The sequence below is a fragment of the Mustelus asterias genome, chromosome 9 (assembly GCF_964213995.1).
Source record: "Mustelus asterias chromosome 9, sMusAst1.hap1.1, whole genome shotgun sequence".
In the NCBI taxonomy this organism is placed as follows: domain Eukaryota; kingdom Metazoa; phylum Chordata; class Chondrichthyes; order Carcharhiniformes; family Triakidae; genus Mustelus; species Mustelus asterias.
The window spans coordinates 107,768,457-107,791,564 of record NC_135809.1 but is presented as its reverse complement, the minus strand read 5'-3'; the positions used below and the strand labels follow the sequence as shown (position 1 = coordinate 107,791,564).

Here is a 23,108-nt window from a genome sequence, read left to right as displayed (position 1 = left end):
AGCCATTCTTGTTGTTTATGGGGGCATGCCTTGGATGGGGGTATGAGTGGCCATGGTGTGTTTGGGGGAAACGTACCTTAGCATGGGGGGCATGTGGAGGACCTTTTGAACTTGACTTTCAAAATGTTCCCTCATGCAGGCAATGGTTCATGATACCTCTTGAACTGCAGTGAATCATAACTCCTGGAATAGCTGGCCTGACTCTATGAAACTTGTGGAGGACTAGGACATGCCTATAACTGCAATGGAGTGTAGGATGCGGCCTTACAACCTTAAAGGCATCCTTGAAAATTGGAAATCCTGGATATGGATTGAAAATCCCAGAATTGGGCCCCACCTGACATTTTAAAGGGCTTCTAAGTTGTCTTGACCTGGCGAATATATCTCCATTTCCCCATGTTTCTGTGATTTCAGGAGGAAATTGGGGTGGGGGGTGGGGGGCGGGGGCGGGTGTGAATTCCCATGAAGGAACATAGATTGTCACAGTATATAATGAATGCAAAGATCACTCTAATGGTTGCAAATTCAGAGGAAACTTAGTTTCTGAGCTTTGATAGCAAATCTGTGAACAAAAACATCTGTCCTTCGAACAGAAATAAATCAGACTAACGTGTACAGTTTTATTGTGAACACTGGGTGAAGGACAGTAAGGCTGGAAGGCCCAGCAGAGATAAGATAGCTATTAACAACAACATTAATTTGGCAAAGTTTCAACGTGGAAAATGTCCCATGCCACTTTATGAGGAAGGAGAATAAGTGAACAATATTGATAATGGGAAGTACCATGAGTCAAGAAACCAAGATAAGCTGGTTCGAAAAGACGGGTTTTGAGAAGCTTTTTAAACATGGATAGAAGAGTGGAAAGATGGAAGGATTTAGGGAGTGAGTTTCAGAGAGTGAGGCCAGACGCTGATGGCCAATGGAGGGTGAGGTGCATGAGAAGTTTGAGTCAGAGGATTTAAGAGCCTGGTTGGTGTCTGGGGCAGATGAGGGTGCTGTTGGGTTAGTGCAAGGAGGGCAGACTGTACAACTGATGGAGGTTGTGGAAATAAAGTGGGCTGTGGTTATAAGGGATTTGAAGATTGCAAAGACAGTAAGTAGCCATGCTTTTAAACCCCCATGCCTGAGGAGAGGGCCTATGAGAGAGCCTTTGAGAGGGTTAGTTCAAGTCGTCTGTGCCAGTCTGCCTGCATTGCAACGCATTCTAAGTTAAAATTGATGTTAATGCGTTGAAGACGGAGCCAATGTAGATTATTGAGGATTAAGTGATGGGTCAATGGAGCTTAGTGCAGTACAGGATAGAGGCAGCTGAGCTTTGGGCAAGTTGGAATTTGTCACTGAACTCATTTCAACTCATTGCTGTTTATGGGGCCTGGCTGTGTGCAACTTGACTGCTACATTTCACAGCTGTAACTATATTTCAGAAAGAATTCTTTAGCTGTGAAGTGCTTTGGGACAGCCTGAAGGCTTAATAAACACCATACTCAATGCAAGTTCTTTTTTTCTCTTTCTTTCTTATGGAGGGTGGAGAATTGAAGGTCAGCAAAGAGGACGTTGGAGAAATCAAGTCTAGAGGTGACCAAAGCATGGCTAAGCTTCCCAACGGCAATGGCCTGAGGTAGGGGCAGAGAAGTATGCTGAAGGAAATGCTGCTTGGATGATAACAGGGTTGGATTTTTCAAAACCTGTCAATGGGGCAACAAAGGGAAGATTTAGTAAAGTGAAGATTTTCACAGCTCTGAGCACCTGAGAAAGAATGAGATGGAGCAGGTGATAGCATGCTGAATCTTTATTTGAATTGTGAGGGTGAAGGTAAGAGGCAGTTGGAGTTTTTGAAGCTTAGGAGGAACAATTATAAAAAGTTTGTAACCAAAGAAGAATGCATGAAAGACAATAAGAGGAAAGATTTTGAATGGAGGGAGATGCTGGAGGTTGGGAGGTGGGAGAATGAGACAAGAGATGATGAGTATATTCCCATATCACTGTCTTGAAAGGCAAGAAAGACTCGGGCGGCTTCTCCAGTCACGGGCGCTGTATTCATGCTTTGGACTGAATTGGGCTTGATAGCAAAATAATAGTTATTGAAGAGAATTAAAATTTATTCCATAACTGCCAGTGTTTCTGTGAGGATATCTTGAATTTTCGAACTTCTGTATTAGGGTCGTCAGGAAAAAGGTTGATGGGAAACTTAGTTATGGATTTGGTAGAGGATAGGGTGGCACGGTGGTTAGCACTGCTGCCTCACTGCGCTAGGGACCCAGGTTCAATTCCTGGCTTGGGTCACTGTCTGTGCAGAGTCTGAATGTTCTCCCTGTGTCTGCGTAGGTTTCCTCCCACACTCCAAAAGATGTGCCATGATAAATTCTCCCTCCATGTACCTGAACAGGTGCTGGAGTGTGGCAACTAGGGGATTTTCACAGTAACTTCATTACACAAGACCACTTGTGACACTAATAAATAAACTTTAAACAATGATGCATTTGTGGAGTCAATATCCTACAGATTTCTAACTTTTATTGCAGTAGGAAAGTGAGTCAGTGCTATGTAGAATGACCTTTGCTTTAGTTATCTTTACAGCAGTAAAAATATGAAAGATTCTGGTGGTTGCACTAGAGAGAATGGGAGGAGGAGCCAAGGTGATAAAGGCAGCTCTGCCAAAGAACTGAACAGCCAACGAATATTCCATTCCATTCCTGAAGGCAGGTCCTTGGCTTGTTGTTTGCTGATGCTTCATCCTGAGCTTTTCTCCTTTGTAATCTTTGTCACTGGTGGTTTACCTTTGCCTTCCAACTCAGGGTGAGGTAGTAGGTCCCATGTCTACCTCAGCCGGAACAGGAATCAAACCTGCACCAGTTGCATTATTCTGGACCACATGTTAACCATCTAGTCAACTGAGCTAACCAGCCACCTGGTACAGAGAGGCATAAAACAATTTCAGTAAATAAGTAGCAGGATGGAAGTTTGTTCTTTCAGATTCTAGGCATGCACATTAATGTTAATGAGGCCTTTTTCAATCTAGATTAGAGAATGAAGGCAGCAACACCTGCCTCTCACGGGGGGGTGGGGGGGGGGGGGGTGAGGGGAGGGTGGCGGGGAGGCACAGCCATTGACTGCCAGTTACAAAATGTCCCCGGAAACAGCAGCCTCTCTTTTTGTTCAATAGCTCTTTGCAAATCTTACCAGGAAGTGGGGAATTTATTTTGGTGACAAACAGAATCATATTGATTGTGATGTAACTTTAAAGGAAGCGAATTCCAGACATAATTGAGTCTTGACTTGTGCACAAAGCATAACTGGTCCTGATATTTGATCTAGGTTGGGGAATGAATGCAGCAACACTTGCTCCTCACAAGTTCCTTTCTGTCTGTGTAAATTTACACATCTTAACAGAGAAGGAGAGAGAGAGAGGTAAGGGAAAGACCAATCTGAATAAGGCAACCACTAGTGGCTTTAAAAGAATGGTTTAGTGTGGCTAGTCCGGTAAGATAGCCTCTTGAACACATTTTCCTGAGAGAAACGGCTAACTTCTTCCTACCTCCCGCCTCAGGAGTACAGCTAAGATTGGGAACTTGTGACTCCTCCCCCAATAAATCATAACTCAATAATCTATAGATTTTATTTGAAAAAAAAAGTCATCTGAACTTTCAGTAGACCAAGCAAAATATCATGTTCCCAAAAGCTATCTCACTGATTATGCTTCCCCCATCACCTCATTCACAGAAACACTCTCCTCCAACAATCTTTCTAGTTATGCTGGGACTTCTCTTACCCTTCCCTGCTCTCTTCAACCTAGAGATTTCTCCCTCCAACCCAGTTCAAAGTCTTATCCCCCATTAGCTTAATACTTTTCATCCCACACCTTATTCAAGATGACACTGCCATCCTTACCCTCTCCTCTCCCCTATCTTCTCTCCTTCAAGTTCCCTTTCCTGTCCCTTTCACTTTCCCCTGCACCATCTCTCATCCCTTTTCCTTAAACTTCATACCTTGCTCATCCCCTTTACTTCCTCTCTTCCATCTCCCATTAAGGCAGCTTCAACTGAAGTCCAACTGCTGCTTGAAGCTGATTTTACTGCTGCATATTATTTTGCAAGGACTTGGGTAGAAGTGCTTTTGAGGAGAAAGAGGCCAAATCCTTATCAGTGTCTGTGTATGAACGGCCATGAAGACTGGATCCCTGAAACAATGACCATTCACACCAAAATATTGGAGACCTTTTTTGTTTCTGCATTTGGAGTTGCTAAGTGCATTTTCCAATGTTGAACAAAACTATAGAGATCAGGAAGGCCTCAGGTTCAATGCTCAATTTGTTCTGTGCCAGCTGATCACAACCAGGTAGGCATATTGTTATCCTGAGTGCCTCTGAGATAAGGAAGGTAAATAATCAAATGGAGGTCCTGTTCCTGATCACTATTCATTGATCCTTGGTAGAAAATGTAAGGGTGAGGGTGTGTCATTGAATCATAGAATCCCTACAATGCAGAAGGAGGCCACTTGGCCTATCAAGTCTGCACCAACTGTCTGACAGAGTCTCTTACCCATAACCCCACATATTTACCCCACCAATCCCCCTAACCTACACATCTTGGGACTCTAAGGGACAATTTTGCCTAACCTGCACATCCTTGGACTGTTGTTCGTGTATGAATGTGCCAATGGCAATCAGGGGCTCTGGTCACAAACGGTGAAAAGTCCTTTGAGTGAGGTACCAGAGGGTAGCTACCACCTCGGGGACTGACCCCTTGCATGAATCAGCATGTTCAGGAGAAGTCTGAGGTAACAAAATAAAGAATCACTCAGAATACTCATTGTGTGCGGTAACACTGGAGAAATACCAAAATTCAAGCTGATCCAGTTTGAATTCCAAGCGACATTTCTGAAATACAATTAGCAGCTTGTCTCTGGTACAATCACAGGCTTGTTTGGAATCTCTTTGTGGGATATCTGTTCAGCGACATCTTACCTGATGTCTATCTCCTTCGGCAAACAGTAACTTATAGTGCAGAGATGCTCACTCTGTGTTCCTGTTGGATTTTGAAATTCTCAATGTGCATCAGAGAAAATGCCAGTAATGTTGGTCTATGGCAGGCGCAACAACCTAATTTGACATTTAAATGCTTATTAAACCACTAAGCTCCTATATCAACTTTGGCCTACATGGTAAATCGAAGCTGGATCTCTCAGCTGGAAAGTGTAAGTGATTCACTGAACCTGGGGATGACTTTTAAGGTCTCTAAAACATAAATTAGAGCGAGTGAGTGAACTTAACCCTTTGGATGTAAGTTTTGATTCTTTCGTCCTCTGAATGTAAACAGCGATAATGATTCTATGAAACTTTTGTATCATACTAATACATGGTGTTGTGAAAATAAGAATTGGCATTATTAAGTTTTTTAAAGTTTATTTATTAGTGTCACAAGTAGGCTTACATTAATTAACACTGCAATGAAGTTACTGTGAAAATCCCCCTAGTTGCCACACTTCGGCGCCTGTTCAGGTACACTGAGGGAGAATTTTAGCACGGCCAATGCACCTAACCAGCACATCTTTGGGAGGGAACCAGAGCACCCGGAGGAAAGCCTCACAGACATGGGGAGAATGTGCAGACTCCACATAGACAGTGACCCGAGCCGGGAATCGAACCCAGGTCCCTGGCATTTTGAGGCAGCAATGCTAACCACGGTGCCACGGTGATTGGACAGGCATGCTGAATCCGTTTGTTCATCGCACTGGATCACATTCTTTTGGGTAGGCTTCAATTCAAATAATTTTAAGTTGGTGAAAGCTGGGGGCAGCCTGAAATGAAAGTTAATGTAATAGTTTTGACTTTTAAAAAACCCAATATAAACCTGTGGCTGAATTTGACATGCCCCATTGGGTGTGTTGCTTTATGGCAGTGGGTGTTGCGATGCACATAGAATAGTTCAGGTGGTTAGCCCCCCCCCATATTCCTACTCACCCTGAGATCACCCCCAGAAAAAGCCAGGTGGGTGGACACCAGAATCAGCAGCCTGCCCGCCATATGTAAAGAAATAACTAAAAGTCATTTAGGCTTGTTAACAAGCCTATTGACCTAAATATAAGTTGCTCGCGCCATGCCAATGTTGGGGTGGGCAGTTGGGCAAGATTTTGCAGGCTGTTTGCAAAGGCCAGCTTGAACAAAAGTGATTTGGAAGGAAGGAAGGGGCATCTAATTTAGAGGGTGCCCTGCCTGTGCCGAGGGGACCCACCTAAAAGTTGTCACCCTCCCCTTCCTTCCACACTACCTGCCTTACAGAAACCCCAACCCTCCTGCACCACTAACACCACTACCACTCACACCACCTCTTCCCCCTGGGCTCTGGGAATTTTTCCCTGTCCTAACACCCAGAACTTACCATTGCATGGGAACCATGTTCCTCTTTGCTTTCTTCCTGTAGAACCGGCAGCACCCACTACTCAGTTCTGGCCTGGCCCGGAATGATGGAGCAGTCGGCCAATCGGATTTACTGGCAGCTCCCAAGAATTGGACTGAGTGAGGGATGGATGTCCACCTCTCCACCAATTTAGCCCAGCTACAGTGTATTTTGGCTGCAGGGTGAGCGGGTGTGAGCAGTCTGCCCTCCCGTAAAATGCAGTCCCTAATGAGGGGAGGTAATGGCCTACTGCTATTATTGCTGTACTATTAATCCAGAAATTCAGTTAATGTTCTGGGGACATGGGTTCGAATCCCATCACAGCAGATGGTGGAATTTGAATTTAATATGAAAATATATCTGGGATTAAGAATCTACTGATGTCAATGAAACCATTGTCGATTGTCGTAAAAACCCATCTGGTTCACTAATATTCTTTAGGGAAGGAAATCTGCCATCCTTACCTGGTCTGGCCTACTTGCGACCCCCAGCAATATGGTTGTCTCTCAATTGCCCTCTGAAATGGCACTCAGTTCAAGGGCAATTAGGGATGGGCAATAAATGCTGACCAGCCATCGACGCCCATGTCCCATGAATGAATAAAAAAAATATCCAGTTCCTGTTGGCTTGAACACCAGACAAAACTGAATTGGAATCTGACCTTCACAGCCCACTCTTAACTTTGCCACTTATTAAATATGAGCTCTAAGTGCCAGCGAAGTATGCTGTGGATTTAAAAAATAGGAGGATAAATATCATCTCCGACTTTGAATTCACGTGAAACATTGCTTATCTTCCAGTTAACCAGAAAGGAAAATTCATTAATCTAACAGAATGCGTTTCAACATGTAGCAACACCATAATTTCTTATGGCTATATTTGATTTGATTTGATTTATTATTGTCACATGTATTAGTATACAGTGAAAAGTATAGGGGATATATATGTATAGGATATATATAAGTATATATAGGAGCTGCTTTATTTTAGATGAAATCTATTATAGCTACATTCTTCCAGCAATATTCATAATGGTGGTAATATTCCGTAAGAAATACTTAGGGATTGAAGTATTATGTGGAACATAAAATGGATAGTAGTGTATTGTATATAAAATGACGGCACTATTCTGTATGGAATATATAGCTGCTGTGTTATTCTGCGTTCAATATATTACATTTTTATTACTCTGTGCATTGTAGAGTTGCCATATTATTTTATATGGAATATATGGTGGTGATGTCACATTTTGTTGAATATATATTGGCAGCATTATTCTCTGTCGAAGATGTTGCACCATGTTCTATTCAACAGTTATTTTCACCTCTTGGTCTTATGTCTATCCACAGAGTGTTGTTGAATCCATTCATTTTATTTATACTATTACAACTACGGGGGTTGTTTGTCCTTCAGTATCGAAGGAGACCATCATAATTTGTCATCTAGGCATTGGGCTGTGTAGGTGCAAAGGTAGCGGATGAGGCCTCCCTTAGCACAAAAGGTTCTAGTGCAGTAAAAACAGGACAATGAGGCTGGCAGCTAATGGGGAGCGCTGTTCTCATGGTTTTCACATGCCTTGTGCTTGTTTTGAGCACACTATCCTTTGCTCCTCGTATGCTGATGTGCCTTTGGCAATTGCACTCCTCAAGGCTGAATGATCCTGGATAAGGACCTCCCATGATGCAATCTCAATTTTAAAGTCCTGAGGGAGGCTTTCAAGGTATTCTTGAAGCGTTTCTTCTGGTCGCCACAGGAGTGTGCTCTGTTCGACAGTTTGTAGATGTGAACAATGAAGTGTCTTTAAAGTCTTGTAGAAGGACTCTTTGCTCCTACCTGGACTGGAAGAGCTGGGTAAACTTTCTGAGCAGCTGTGAGCCACCATATTGATAGATTTCCACCTGAATTCAATCACCTTCAGCGTCTTTGCCACTTGATAATTGCTCTACATCTTTCTCTGTTTCCAGAAGTGTGGGTGGAATGCTTAGAACAAGGTTGCTGTTGATCTGGGGCAATCTATTTATATCTTCAACATTGATGTGGGATGGTCTGTTGAGGACGTCATTGATACGCTCAGCCCATCTCTCCAGGATCTGAGACTTGACGCTGAGTAGCGTGGTCACAAGAACACTGAGTAGCTGAGAGGGGCTGGCTGGTTGAAGATCATAGACCATCCTGACAGATTCATAGAAGCACGTCATGTCATTTTTGTCAGTTTAGGCTTATACTTCATCTGCTTTGTCTTGCATCTCACCTAGTCCACATTGGACTGTGCTGCGAATGTTATTATAAGCAGTTTTTTTTTTGACTGTGGACTTGTCATTACAATCTCCATAGCTGTTGCAAGACTGTGACTGAAGACAATGAAAAAATGCAAAATGAATTCAAACATAGTAATAATCCAATAATTAATAATTTAACCAGTAAAATCCAGCTTCCCTCAGGTTCAAATTAGTTTTTATTCTTTAACTGTATTTAAGTAGGATAGTATAAAGGTGCATATTTGTGAAAGCTAAAGTATTTAAGTTAGAACACAGTAGAGCAATTTGCTTCTGTAAGAGGTAATGTGTACGTGTTACTGAATTGTGGAATTTCTTGTAAAGAAGGAAGCATTTGATATATTCCAACTATATTCATCTCAGTTCTTTAACTAGATCTGCCTCCTCTACCCTATCTGATTGGATGCTCTTATAGGATTTACAATATCTGGAATAGTGATTTAATAACCCACTGTTACCCGCTTGAGTTTAAACTGAGGGATGATCTAATCGGGGCAATAAAGATGATAAAAGTTTTGACAGGATAGATGAAGAGCAACTATTTATTTTCATGGAGGAATCTGGAACAAAGGGGCATTATCTTAAAATTAGAGCCAGATCATTCAGGACTAAGATCAGGAAGCAATTCTTCACACAAATGTTAATAGGACTCTGAAATTCGCTTCACCTACCCCTCCCCCCAAATAAAAGGTGTAAATGCTGATTCAATTAAAGTTTCCAAGTCTGAGATTAATATATCCTTGTTTGTGAAATGTATCAAGGGATATGGAACATAAGTCAATAATGTCAAGGTACAATTAGCCAAGATCTAATAGAATGACAGATCCGAATCGAGAGGCTCAATGAATGACTTAGTTCCGCTCCTATACTCCAATGATGCCCCTTCCCATTTGACCAGAACCTTTAGTCTTATCTTGGTCCATGTTAGCAAGTTACTGCAAGCCTAAACATCTTGTCCTTGCTTTGTTCCGCCCTTGTTGGATGATGTACTCCCTATGTGTGACCAGATTTCTTAACCCAGTGTGAGCACAATTATCAATAAAAAAAATATTTTCCATGGCTGCTATTTTACTTTCGAGGAAGATTATATATTTTTCTCTTTGTCTAGGCTACAACATGTTGTTCCTCTTAATATAATTAGTGTTTCTAGTTCTCTGGCTGCATTCCTACTTCTTTGCATTTTTTTTACTATTTTAGATTGGTTTGTTTCCCTTTACAATACTTATTTATAAAACATTCTGATATGGTCTAAGATAATTTTCAAAATCCTACCCCTTGAGTTTACTCTTCCAACCACAGCTCTACCTATTCTTGGTGCTGAAGTTGGATCACTTGCTTCAATTGGAGTTTATCCTTCTGTAAAGTCACCACCACCTCCTGTTTTAAAATTTGCAACTTTCCTCATTCTGAAAATGCTCCTTACTACACATTTCAACAATCATTCACACCTTTCAACAATCATTCAGCCTCCCAGCCTTTTTCATTCTGTCTTTTTTTGACTTGGCATGTAGCACTTGCAGTATTATTGAGTTTTCAAGCTTTGAGCTTTAGCTTCTCAGCTTTCTCCCCCTTTGATCCTTATATTTCCTGCTTAAGATTCCTCCTGCAGTCCCACCAACAACGTTAGCTTCCTTCTGAATCTGACCACTGGATGCTCACCTCGCACTCCCAATGTTCCTGACATCCTTCAGCCTGTTAAATATTTTTAACGTTCACATTATTATATGTCTGAGTAGATCTTTCATAAAATTCTTTGGAAACTCTTCTCAATTGCCATATTGCTTTGTCATCCATTTCTTGCTTATGAAACTGTCCGTTCTCCCAAATATTCATCACCCGCCATATTAATAAAGTATGATTTAATATTCATCCAAGACCATTACCTTAAAAAGTTAGAAAGTTGCAAATTGGTTTTCTTGCATTCTCAATTCTTAAGTGATAGAAACTGATGGCTTTTACTCACAAAGTTTTAGAGTTAGTTGCATATGTTATTTGAAAGCTGTCAAACCATGTTAAACATGACTGCACAGCCAAAAGCCCAGGCGGCCCTGATTCAACATGTATCCATGTCTAGAATGCATGTTTATAAAGTTCCAGGGAGCATCCAATTCCCACTTCACTTATATCAGCAAGACTTTACTCACTCATTAATCTAAATTCTTTTGCAACTTTAATCTACATGTTTAATTAATCATAAAATGAGGCAGTAAGTAATTTCAGCAATGTGTGGCTTGTTATCAGATGCATTTAATCACTCCACTGTGAGCTCATTTGGAAACACCTGAAGATGTCTAGAGTGGTTTGAATAAGCATAAATTATTCTTTGTCAGTGTACTATAGTCCACTAGCAAAGATAACATCAACTAGGATTACACTTAATTCCACAAATATGCAGGATGTCCGCAAACAATAAATGGAATGTCATACATCTTCTTTTGTTTCTTTTAAATTGCACTTTATTTTAGAAAGTTGTAGGTTGAAATATGGACTTGTGATCATAATCCAGGTTGACATTTCAGTGCAGCACTGAGGGAGTGCTGCGATGTTGAAGATGCCAGTTTTTTTTTAGATTGAGACCTTAAAGTGGGGCCTTAATCTAAGATGTCAAATGGAGGCCTTTGCAGAGGTTGTAGAGATGCAAGTTGTTTATTTAAATTGCATGTTCTGTTGAATTGCTTCTTTGCCCCTTCAACTATCTCTCCTCCTTGCTTGAAGGTGATGACGACTGGAATACAGTTCCAAGGACACTGCTGTAATCTGATACTTCATTAATTTGATGTCTTGCACAAATCTTCACAGGAAACTATCAGAGTGAAGCCCCATCCTGTTCTTACCACAGCATCCACATCCCAGCAATACTCAGTGGATATTAGACAGAGAATTCTGCCCTATGTCTAATACCTGACATCAGATGAACAATTGCACTGCCATTCTGGTTGACAACAATCAAATTAGTACAGAGTAGGAATTGAAATCCAATTATACATCAGAAATTGGCCAACAGCAATCCAGTTTAATGTGCGACTGTTTCCTGGCAGTTTGAGTAGCACGTGAAAAATGGAAGATATGCGGACTATATTTTCGAGGCCAATATGTTTCTGTGCTACAGTCTCCTAATGTGATGAGTTCCAATCTGCCTGTTTTGCCACAAGCAACTGTTGAGCAAAGACGGGGCATAGTCCAGGAAGAGACACCACCACAATCTCTCTCCCCCACTAGTGGTAGGAGACATGAGAGCAACTTATGAATACTTTGGAATAATTAAACCATAATTTTGGTCATAGCTTGGTGTGTAATTAAGGGCAAAATCTGTTTTTAAAAGAAAAGAATGTCAGCTCCTGGTCTAATCAAAAAGACGTTTCTATATTCTGGGACAGGAACAGGCTGTTGCTCAAGAGTTTAATGCTGCCAGTAGTCAAATTGGTTAATGCTGCTGGGCAGCTTCCTTTGGCTGCATTTCCACTTACCACATTAGCCAAACTGACTCTTTTATCGGTTTAAGCATTAATACATACAGATGTCTGGGGAAGTGGGAGGGCAGTGAGTTGTGGCTCAGAAATTAGAGTTTGCCTAATTTTCTTTTCTTGAAAATTAGTCACAATTTATTCTGTCTGTCCAGTGACCCGCTAATTGCTGCATTACTAATCTAATACAGTGGGTAGTTCCTTCCCCTGAAAAGAATGAAGTCAGTAAAAATGTATTCTGTGCCAATCATTTTATTTTTATTCCTTCTGAATATCTAATTCAACTGAATTTAAAGAAGTGTCTTGTTAACATTTGGGGTCAATAAATGATTATGAATTACAATTGAATAGTCTAATTATGCTTTAATTACATCTTTGTATGTAAGAGATACCAATCAATTAGTTTCGCAATGGCTTGAGATATAAATGAAATCATTCTTATTGGTGCCTTGCTTAGATTTCCCGAGCACCTGTACCCCTCCCCCAACAAATTTCTCCCCTCCTTTCCCGAAAGCATTCACTCCTGCTGGATATGATTCCATGGACAGCTGTAAACTCTGACTATAATTATGCAGAGGGCTTCAAAAAGCCTCGTACACAAATCAGAAATAATTGGATTCCTATGCATCCATTGCTGCCTTTTTGGTCTTAGATGGCGGCTCAGTGGTTAATGCTGCTGCCTCACAGCGCCAGGGATCTGGGTTCGATTCCAATCCCTGGTGACTGTGTGGAATTTGCATGTTCTCCCCTCTGTCTGCATAGGTTTCCTATGGGTGCTCCGGTTTTCTCACACAATCCAAAGATGTGCAAGTTCGGTGGATTGGCCATGCTGAATTGCCCCTTAGTGTCCCAAGATGTGTAGGTTAGGTGGATTAGCCATGGTAAATTTGTGGGGTTATGGGGATAGGGTGGGGTGGTGGTGGGCCTCGTTAAGAGAGAGGGTCGGTGCAGACTCAATGGGCTGAATGGCCTCCTTCTGCACTGTAGGGATTCTATGATTCTATGATCGTTAGGGAGTAATTGGGTTTGCATCACAGCAAGTAAACTGCTAACAGATAGCTGCAGTCTTATTGGCCTGTTACTGAAACATTGGATTGGATGGGACCGGGTTGTGGGGTGGCTGCCTTTCTCTTTTGTCCCTGTGCGCTGCTGTATGTGGGATGCTAAGTTGATATCTTAGAACATATAATAATAGTGATGAAACAGACAACAAATGCTGTCCTTAACTTGTCTTCCATTTGGTTTAACCCTGTTACATGTATCACCACAATGTTCTGAAAATCCCACTTAACAAACAGCAGTGTAACCAGCCTGAAAGCTGATAAGCTTCACATCACTGCTGTGTGACAGCACTCACTCTCACATCTATCTGTACCTCTCAGCTGTCCAACGAATGTTCCAGAGTCCAATTACCAGTGAAAGAATGCTAATTGTCTTAAGTGGATACCGTGACATTATGATATAAGTGTCAGAATTCCTCCCATTCTGAAAAACTGTGTGAACAAAATGAGTAAAATTATCAAAAGGAGAAATGTTGCCACCCTGTTTTTTTTTGGAACTTGTTTAAATCTTGATACTCTGCCAATGGGTTACCACTGGGTCACCGGAGGACAATTACGGACTGACCTCCATCATTACCTTGACTTTTCCCCACTGTTCAACTTTGAGAATTAGGCAAGAGAGCCACATAACAGAACACTCGCAGTGATCTTTGGAAAAATGATGAGCAAGTGCACTCAGAGCAAGCTTGATTTTCACATGGCCCATACGTATTGGTTTGAAGGTGATGTTTATTGAAGCAAAGCAGCACAGATTGTATCTCTTCTCAGGAACAGCCCTTTGACAGGATTTCACAGGGTAGTGTCATTGCCTGTTTTGTAGCAGTATTTCTGCCACACTTTTTTGCCATTAACACAGTTTAAAGGGCCACTGCCATCAGCAATCTCTACCTTGCATGCCAAAAAGAAACTGTTATAATCTGTACTATCTAGCTTATAAAGCACCAAAACATTATTGCGATGAACCTTGCGAAAAAGCAGGATTTGTTAGGTTATGATGTATGCTTTCAGGTCATATGTTAGCAATCAAAAGTGATATGCTTTGCCTGATGGTTGGGGTGTCTGAATCCCAGAACTGATGACATGGTGCCGCAGTGCCAAATGGCAAAATAAAATCCCATCAAAAGCAATGTAAATTGTACAGATGAATAAATATCGGAGGGGAGCCAAAGCCTCACTTGGTTTTGTCCCTGTATGGTATAGATCAACAGGGACCAATCTCTCTCTGGTTCAACCACTAGTCTGTGCTGGGGAACCTGCTTTCAGCCAAGGTGCCAATACCTTACTTACAATTGCCTTTGGACTAGGGAAGAGGAAAATCAGAAAATTCTAGAAGCGTTAGGTTCCCATTTTGGGGATTAGCCATCTGTTAAACAAAATCTCTCTTTTCTGCTGACAAAAGACTTGGGCTGGAATTTTATCACCCTGCCTGCCACGGGAGTCGGAGCAGACTAGGGGTGGACAATGGAAATATCCATTGACCTTGGGTGGGATTTTACGGTTTTGGAACAAGCAAGGCCGTAAGATCCCGTTGTTGAAGTGTATTTTTAGCAAACAGAGATTTTAAAAAATCTTGCGGAGTTTAATCAGCCTGAGAAACCAATTGCTGATCTGCTTAGCCACTCCTGTGGGAAAGTACATGCCCGTGGATATTGAGTATGGACATTATCAAACTCAGAAATGCTGCCTCTCCTGCTGGAATAGCATGCTAGCATTCACTTTAAAGGTCACAGGCTAATGACCATTAGACAAGTTTTAAAGTTTATTTATTAGTGTCACAAGTAGGCTTACATTAACACTGCAATGAAGTTACTGTGAAAATCCCCTAGTCATCACACTCCGGCGCCTGTTCGGGGGCACTAAGGAAGAATTTAACGTGGACAATGCACCTAACCAGCACATCTCTCAGACTGTGGGAGGAAACCGGAGCACCTGGAAGAAACCCACGCAGACACGTGGAGAACGTGCAGACTCCGCACAGGCAGTGACCCAAGCCGAGAATCGAACCCGGGTCCCTGATGCTGTGAGGCAGCAGTGCTAACCACTGTGCCATCGTGCTGCCCTATGGGGGCACAGCACGTAAGTGGGTTTCCGTGAAATGTAACTGTAGCGTGGGCCAGTGCCCCTTTAGTGAAGTGAAGAAGTGGGGTTGAAAGTATGAGCAGTGGACAAAGTGTTTGCAAAAAAGGATCCACCGGCAATGACTTGGTGCAGTTCTGGATTCACTTATCTCAACCATTCAGTTAAGCAAAATGTATCGAACCATCTCTGCAGAGATTTCCATCCAGTCTGCTTTTACTTCTGAAAATGAGAAAATCTCCTCCCAGCCGTGAATTTAATAATAATAATAGCCGAGAAACTACTAATTACTCTCTGTACCTCCACATCTGCTTAATGCAATGCATCACTTAAATTAATTAATGATTTCAATCATGAACTTCTTGAAAAATGTTACGATTTCTCTCATGTCTGTAATGCAATGACCTGGGAGTGTGAAATCTGTATTATGTAGCAAGTAACCAATTAATTGATTCGCAAATTATTTAAAGTTTGTTATGCCCACGGGAGCACTCAGGCTAACAACAGGAGTTTTCCTCTTCCTCTGATATGAAAAAAAAAGAATTCGTTTTCAGTTGCTGTCTCAGCACCTAACAAGCCCTTTTTGAGTTGTGCCTGTGAGCCGAGCCCAGGTACTGGCAGATCCCAGGGTTGCTGTCAAACGTTCGGTTTAAGTATCGGATAAGTGGCTGTTTCTGTTTCCTGGTATCAGGCAGCCTAATCTCAGCTCCCATTAGCAATCGCTGTCATTCAGACACACTAGTGTCTGGCTGATTTAAATAAAATGAAATGAAGATAGTTGTTTCTGGTCCCTTGGCTTCAGTCATTGCCATAAACATATGCTCCGCGTCCTGCTTCTTTCCATCTTATTTATGACTTTAATTTGTTGTGTGGGCTGCGTTAGAAATTAAATTTAATACAATTCTCCGAGGGACCCTGTCATATAATAACATGGTAATTTCTGTGTATCCTTTTGAAAAATGAGGAAATTAATTCTTCTTGACATGTTCTAATTATTCCAGTGTGAATGGCAAATCTACTTTCCTGGCCCCTGAAGTGTTATAGGCAAGTGGCTGCGTCGCAGCACCGAGGTGCTAATGCTGACCAGCAGTGCGTTTAATTTGAAACATGAGTAGACACCTTTCAACACACCTTAGTAATATGGGAGAGCTTTACAAAAATTAATTCACAACTTATTTAGCGGCTTAGCCTCGGGGTTAGTATTTTTTTTCTCTTCCAGTCTGCTGTTGGCTTCTCGAGAGGAATTTTTATTGCAGTAATTTATTTTTTTAACCTACTGTTTTTTATGAATTGCACAAACACAGCCCAAATACTTAAAGGTTTTAACAATAATATCCCCCCCACCCCACCCCACCCCAACCTTGCTTTAGTCAGTTTTAGAAGTAAGCAGTTATCAACTCCGGACCCATTTGTTTTCAATTTGGTCTATTCCTTCAATTTGGAACCAGGGACGGGGAAGAGACATAAAATAAATGTGGCGACCTCCTAATTTCAGGAGCATTACCTCTGCAGGATCAAACACAATGACGGGACTTGTGAACATGTTGTATTCTGGTGGCAATAGTGCCCAATCCAGTTCAAGAAGGGAATTTGTCAATGGGGGATGAGTGGGACAGAATCTTCAATGCTTCAAGCTTAAATGCTCCCCACCCTGGCCAGTTTGGTGGCAGGGAGCATTTAATCAGGCAGGTGGGAACCCTGCCACCTTCAAACCTCCACTCCAATGAAGTACATGGTGGGCAGGCCTATGGACAGCCTTTCCACCCACTGCCAATTATTCAGGCCCTTAAGTGAACAATTAAAGTCCACTTAAGGGCCTCATCCCACCACCGCTGGTATTAACCAGCGCTGCTTGGGTGGCTTGCCATATGGGGAGCACAACATCAAATCCTATCAAGCCTTTGGTGAGGTTGTGATGGTGGGGAGGGGCTTAAGGGGGCAGGGCTGTCATTGGTTCAAAGGCATTCAGTGCCTGATTGAGGGACATGGCATCTGGAAGGGGAGGGGGTCCTCTGTGAGCCACTACCTTCCCCTTGCTACTGATCTCACTCACCCCATCTCCTCCATGTCCCCCCCTCCCACCATCATCCAGTGATGATCATAGACTTTGGGTGGGGGTCATACCTACAGCAACCATCACCCTGCTGGTAGTGTTTTTGCCCCGATAGAGCTGTCAACATCTGGCTGCCAGCCATCACCGGACAGGGCACCTGGCCCTGGGGTCCTTCCCTTGATTTCCCTGGGATCCTTCCTTGACTTTGTCAAGTGCCCAAGTGGAACAAGATTCGCTGGCTCTTCCCAAAAAGAGGCAAAGCGGGGCACTCCAATCGACAGCCGAGACTCCTATTGCTTCCATACGTTTCCACCTGTGGTGTGGGCTAGTTTGTCAGGGGTGCAGGAGAAAAACTGGACATTAAGAGCCCTTTAATAGACCTTACAGTTTGGTTCATGGGCATGTTGGATGTTTAAACTGAAATAATGGTGAGGTTATTACAATTGGCTTCAGTGATCCCAGGTTAGAGAAGGGGGGAAGAAAACTCAACTCACTTTCTTACTACACTCACTCTCAGAACTCAACAAGTAGATTAAAGCTATTTGTGGGAGGCCCTGGAATTTGACTAGGGCACCTGAAAATCAGAAGTCAGCAATATCACCTGCCTTGTGGGGAAAAGGTTACACAAGTGATTTCTTCTTACAAAAATGTCATGTATCACCAATTAGTGTTGATGGCAGAAAAGTGATACATGTCTTCTGCAAGATACTGGAAATGTAAGCAAATATTTCAGCTTTGTGACGAATATGACAGTATGTTGTTCGAATTGGCAAAAAACAAATTTACAACAAATGTGTGCTTCTCTTCTCAGCACATAGAACGCACAAAATATCACTTCAACAGTGCAAGTCCCAATGTGCAATCTCTTTTTCTCCTTCCTAGGAGGCAAGAAGAGGTTAAGAGTCTGGTGCAATTACAATTCTGCAGATGAATTGATCTACAATTACAAAGCATTCGAGGCTCAAGGATTTACAGGCTTTGTTATGTTGCAACTTCTTGGAAATAATCCACTGGAAATAATGTGCTCCTCCTCCAACTTCCCAACACACATGCGTTCGAATAAAATGTAATGCTTCGACAAGCTTTAACATGGGAGTTAAGCAATACATTATGAATAAGATTCCTCAGAATTTCATTGATCTTGAACCCTGATTGAAAATTAATAAAGTGCTCTGCAATTGGAAGAGCTTTGTTTCTTGAGGGGAGGAGTCTGAATCAAAATTTGTCTCCAAGTTTCTGCAAGACTGATTCTTGGTAACGATATAAGAGGTAGCAGAATTTGATGTTTTATCATGTATATTATGTTAGAAAAATCTTCACCGAGGGCGGCACGATGGCACAGTAGTTAACACTGCTGCCTCACAGCTCAAGGGACGTGGGTTCAATTCCGGATTTGGGTGACTATGTGGAGTTTGCACGTTCTCCCCGTGTCAATGTGGGTTTCCTCCAGATGCTCTGGTTTCCTCCCACACTCCAAATCTGTGTGAATTTAGGTTGATTGGCTATGCTAAATTGGCCCTTTGAGCCAGAGGGATTAGCAGGGTAAAAACGTGGGGTGCTGGGGGAAGTTGAGGTGCTGGCTCAATGGGCTGAATGACCTCCTTCTGCACTGTAGGGATTCTATGGTCTCGCCCGCCCCAGAATTGGGGTCATAAAATGAGCGAGGTCATAAAATAGCGGTTCATGATTCTATGATTCTATACTTGAGCTCCCTCTGTGACTCAGTTAGGAAATGCATTTGCCATCCAGGTGTGGGAGGTTCCAAGTTCGAGCTCTGTTGGCTGAGGCAATAGTAGAATTGCTATAAGTTGTCCTTAATGTCCTCCAGTTACAGAGGTGGAAAAAAATTCAGATGGAAATTGGATTCTGGATCTTATTCCAGTCACCATGCCTTGATAGTGTTTGTGAGTATGCTTGTGCACAACACTGTGTATATGTGTTTGAGATTGAATACATGGTATATATGTTAGTGGGTGTATGAATATACAGGGGACAGATATAAAATATTGGCAGCCCATGAGAGCTTACAAGGTAGCTGCTCCATAGTGCCAATGGGAGGCCTGATCCATTTTGCGGTCTGAACCTCATTAAGATATATGTTGCAGGTTGCGAGTGTTCAAAGGACTGTGAATCTTTGGAACTCTCCACCCAGGGAATGTGGATACTCAGTCATTGATTTTACTGAGGACAGAGTTAGCTGGATATTTTGGATACTGAGGGAATCACTGAATATAGGAGTGGTGCAGGAAGTCAGGGAGAAGATCAAACATGATCTCAGTGAATGGCAGAGCATGTTTGAAGGGCTGAATGGCCTACTGCTGTTTCTATTTCTTATGCTGTTAAGTTATTTTACAAATGGGGTCCCACTGCAGCTCACCAGTTTTGGGCCGATGTATTGTTGACAGGCGCTTAGACTGATCCAGCTGGAAGAAAGTAGGTCCAAAGGGGTTGTGATTGGGATGGGCATCATTATAGGAATTATAGAATGACAAAGTATTTTAAGATCAAGGATTTACAGGCTTTGTTATGTTGTGACGTCTTGGAAATAATCCACTGAAAATAATGTGCTCCTCCTTCAACTTCCAAACACACATGCATTCGAATAAAATGCAATGCTTTGACAAGCTTTAATATGGGAGTTAAGCGATACATTATGAATGGGGTATATAGGGTCCATTTATTGTTTTGACATTGAGCAGGTGGTAAGCAAAGTGTGCCTTCTGCCTGCCTGATGGTGAGGGGACCATTAATCTTCATAGTTGGCTCTCATTGCCATCTCACTGGCTAGATACTTGTACATTTCGAGCAGTTAGCTCTTTGGTCGGACTGTCCAATTACCAATTACCATTACCAGTTTACTAACTCAAAAGAGACTGCGAGCTGAACCTTGACATTCCCAATCTGTCCATCTGAATTCCACATGTACTGACTCAGCTATTGTGGAAGGGCTTTGAACGTCTCATGTTACTTTAGTGGAGTATGTTGGCCCATAGGTATCTGACTGGCTAAGTATGAACCATGCCTGACATGCCACTGCTAATGGGCATCGCATTGCAGAGGCAAATTCATAATCCCAGCAAAAGACGTCGCAACCTTCAGTCTGAATGTTATGCAATTCTCTGTATCGCAAAGATCCTGCCCCTCTTCAGGTAGGTACCAGTTACTGCACTCAGCTGGAGATCAGCTCTATTTATTTGGCCCAAGGACATAGCTTTCTCTCTGCTTCTCCTTTCTTTCTGTATTTTTAGCAAGTAGCATTAATGCTGGAATTAAATCAGGCTACACTTAATATTACATTTCCCGTCACATGCATTGTGCAATGTAGAGTTGGGTTTCACTTGTCTCTTTGCATCAGTGAACTGCAAGGAGGAATTAGTTTTGAAGGGGACTCAGGCTGGTGGATCATAGAAAGAAAGAAATACAAGCCAATGCAGAGATCAGCCAAAGACTAATATCATCTAGGAATAGAGAATGATAAATAGATCAACATTGACTAGAGACTAATATCAATAACTGAACAATACTGTGTAGAGACAGAAATCAGTAAACGGACCAATATCATACAGGAGCATGAATCAGTAACAGATTAATATCATATCGGAGAGATCAGTACTTATAGATCAAGACCGATAATTGGCCACTAATTTACAGGAGCAGAGATCAATAATGGACACTTGCTGTATAGAGAGTATGGTAACAGATAACAATAATGTACAGGAGTAGAGATCAGTGAGAAAAATGGCAGGTCTACGTACATTTTATCTCTTATTGGAAGATTCTCAATTGGTGCTTGAAACTTGAGTGCGCAGAGATCAGAGGGTTCATGAGATGCACCCACTATACTTATATACAATCAATTAACCTGTTAACTGCTGCCTCGATAATATATAGAGAACAGTAAGAGAAAGTGCCACTTGATCCCATCTCATTCCTTGAAAGTTTTGCTATTTTTGTTGGCAGTTGAATCAGTAAAGTATTTGTTTGTAGCGGAGAATGTGGAGGAGGAAACAAACACTTTCACAATGTCACATCAGTGGGACTTGGCCAGCTGGCATTTCCTAGACTTGCGGGGAAAAGTTTCATTTGGATGCAGTTATCAGTTCCATTACAACTTAGAACAGTTTGTTTCTTAATGAGCTCCATGGCGGGGGAGGGAGTGAGACCAGCGATCATTGACTTCATTGCCAAAGTGCATGTGGATGGAGAGAGAGGGAAAGGGTGAGATAGGCAAGTACCCTGCTATAGCTGAATGAACTCAGAGGGATGGGAATTGTGACCATAGAGTATTCTGATCCATAAGATGAGATGCCAGGAGGAAGTATTAAACCTCCCCTACCCCCGCTATATATGAATAAACTGGACTAAGATAGGGGTGTGTTTATTTCTCTCTCATGTAGTTATAGTTTTCCAAATTCCTTTGATTCCTAATATTATTCCATCACTTTATTTTGAACACTTTAACTACCAAGTAGGATGTGTCTCACTGTACAAATGTTTAAACGTAAAAAGATATTGGCATTCAGCTTGCAATAGTTAGATTTCTATATATTTTAACAATAAGCACTGAATTGCAATCTTAACTCCAAAAAGTGCAAATTGAAACCCCAACAACAACACATCTTTCACATCATAGATGTGAGAAAGGCCAAATGAAACCAACCATTTGCAAACTACTATTCTCATAGTGAGGTAAAAGTCATATTATTGATAAAGCTAAGTCTCTGATAAGCAAATCACTGTCTCTGAATCTGAGTTCTCGGAGGGCAGCCAATGCCTGCACCTGTTGTTATTTGGATGATAATAGGATATGTGGCAGAGGGCACTGAGTACATTAGTCAGGCGTTGATGCCATGCTGCTGAGACATCTGCCCACTTCTGCTGCTTATCCTGTGCGTACAGGACTGCGGGAAGTAGTAAAGTCATGAGATTTATTGTTGAATGAATTTAAAAGTCCTTGGATTCTCCTGCACTGAAGTCACGTTGAGGCAATTGTTTCCTGGTGTACAGTACATGAGAGGGTTTATGTTTGTTAACCACTAAACCCGGGGAAAAAAATGATAAAAATGCCACATCTCACACACACATAGGTATCAGAAATAAGAGCAGTTTTTAGAGTCTAAAAAGAAAGTTAAAAGAGTAGGCAGTTAAGTGTCCTTGGCTTATCCTTTAGGTGTAGATTGTTAAATGTTGCAACCAATTAGGTTTAGCTGATTTGGTGGATGTGGTCAAATGTAGAAGATTTTCCAGTTATTATGAGATCTTGGTTCGCTGGTAGGTTTCTGATAGTTGACTTCTCGAACCGGGTGATACACACTATTTCTACAAAAAGAGAGAGAAAAAGAACTCAGCTTTACAGCCTGTTTCCTCTGCTGAAAACTTTCTTGACTTTCTGTGTGACTTGTAAGCTCTCTGCTGTAGTTGCGGTTGCAGCCCACCTGTTATCCTTTCCCCGTTGTGTATTTCCAAGGGCTTTTAGAACATAGAACATTACAGCGCAGAACAGGCCCTTCGGCCCACGATGTTGCACCGACCAGTTAAAAAAAAACAAAAAACTGTGACCCTCCAACCTAAACCAATTTCTTTTCGTCCATGAACCTATCTACGGATCTCTTAAACGCCCCCAAACTAGGCGCATTTACTACTGATGCTGGCAGGGCATTCCAATCCCTCACCACCCTCTGGGTAAAGAACCTACCCCTGACATCGGTTCTATAACTACCCCCCCTCAATTTAAAGCCATGCCCCCTCGTGCTGGATTTCTCCATCAGAGGAAAAAGGCTATC

General features: G+C 42.0%; 1 protein-coding gene across 13 annotated transcripts in view; it reads left to right on the top strand.

Moving 5' to 3' along the window:
- sox6 (SRY-box transcription factor 6) overlaps positions 1-23,108 on the top strand; it is a 636,409-nt gene that overhangs the window by 128,735 nt on the left and 484,566 nt on the right. For 4 of the 13 annotated variants that reach the window (XM_078220766.1, XM_078220768.1, XM_078220767.1 and 1 more), the window contains one exon: positions 1,524-1,618. The exons of 8 other annotated variants lie outside the window; for them this stretch is intronic. In XM_078220766.1, the coding sequence (XP_078076892.1) occupies positions 1,587-1,618 (32 nt within the window). In that variant the 5' untranslated portion in view covers positions 1,524-1,586. The remainder of the gene's footprint in view (positions 1-1,523; positions 1,619-23,108) is intronic. One more of the 13 variants, XM_078220774.1, reaches the window with a different exon arrangement.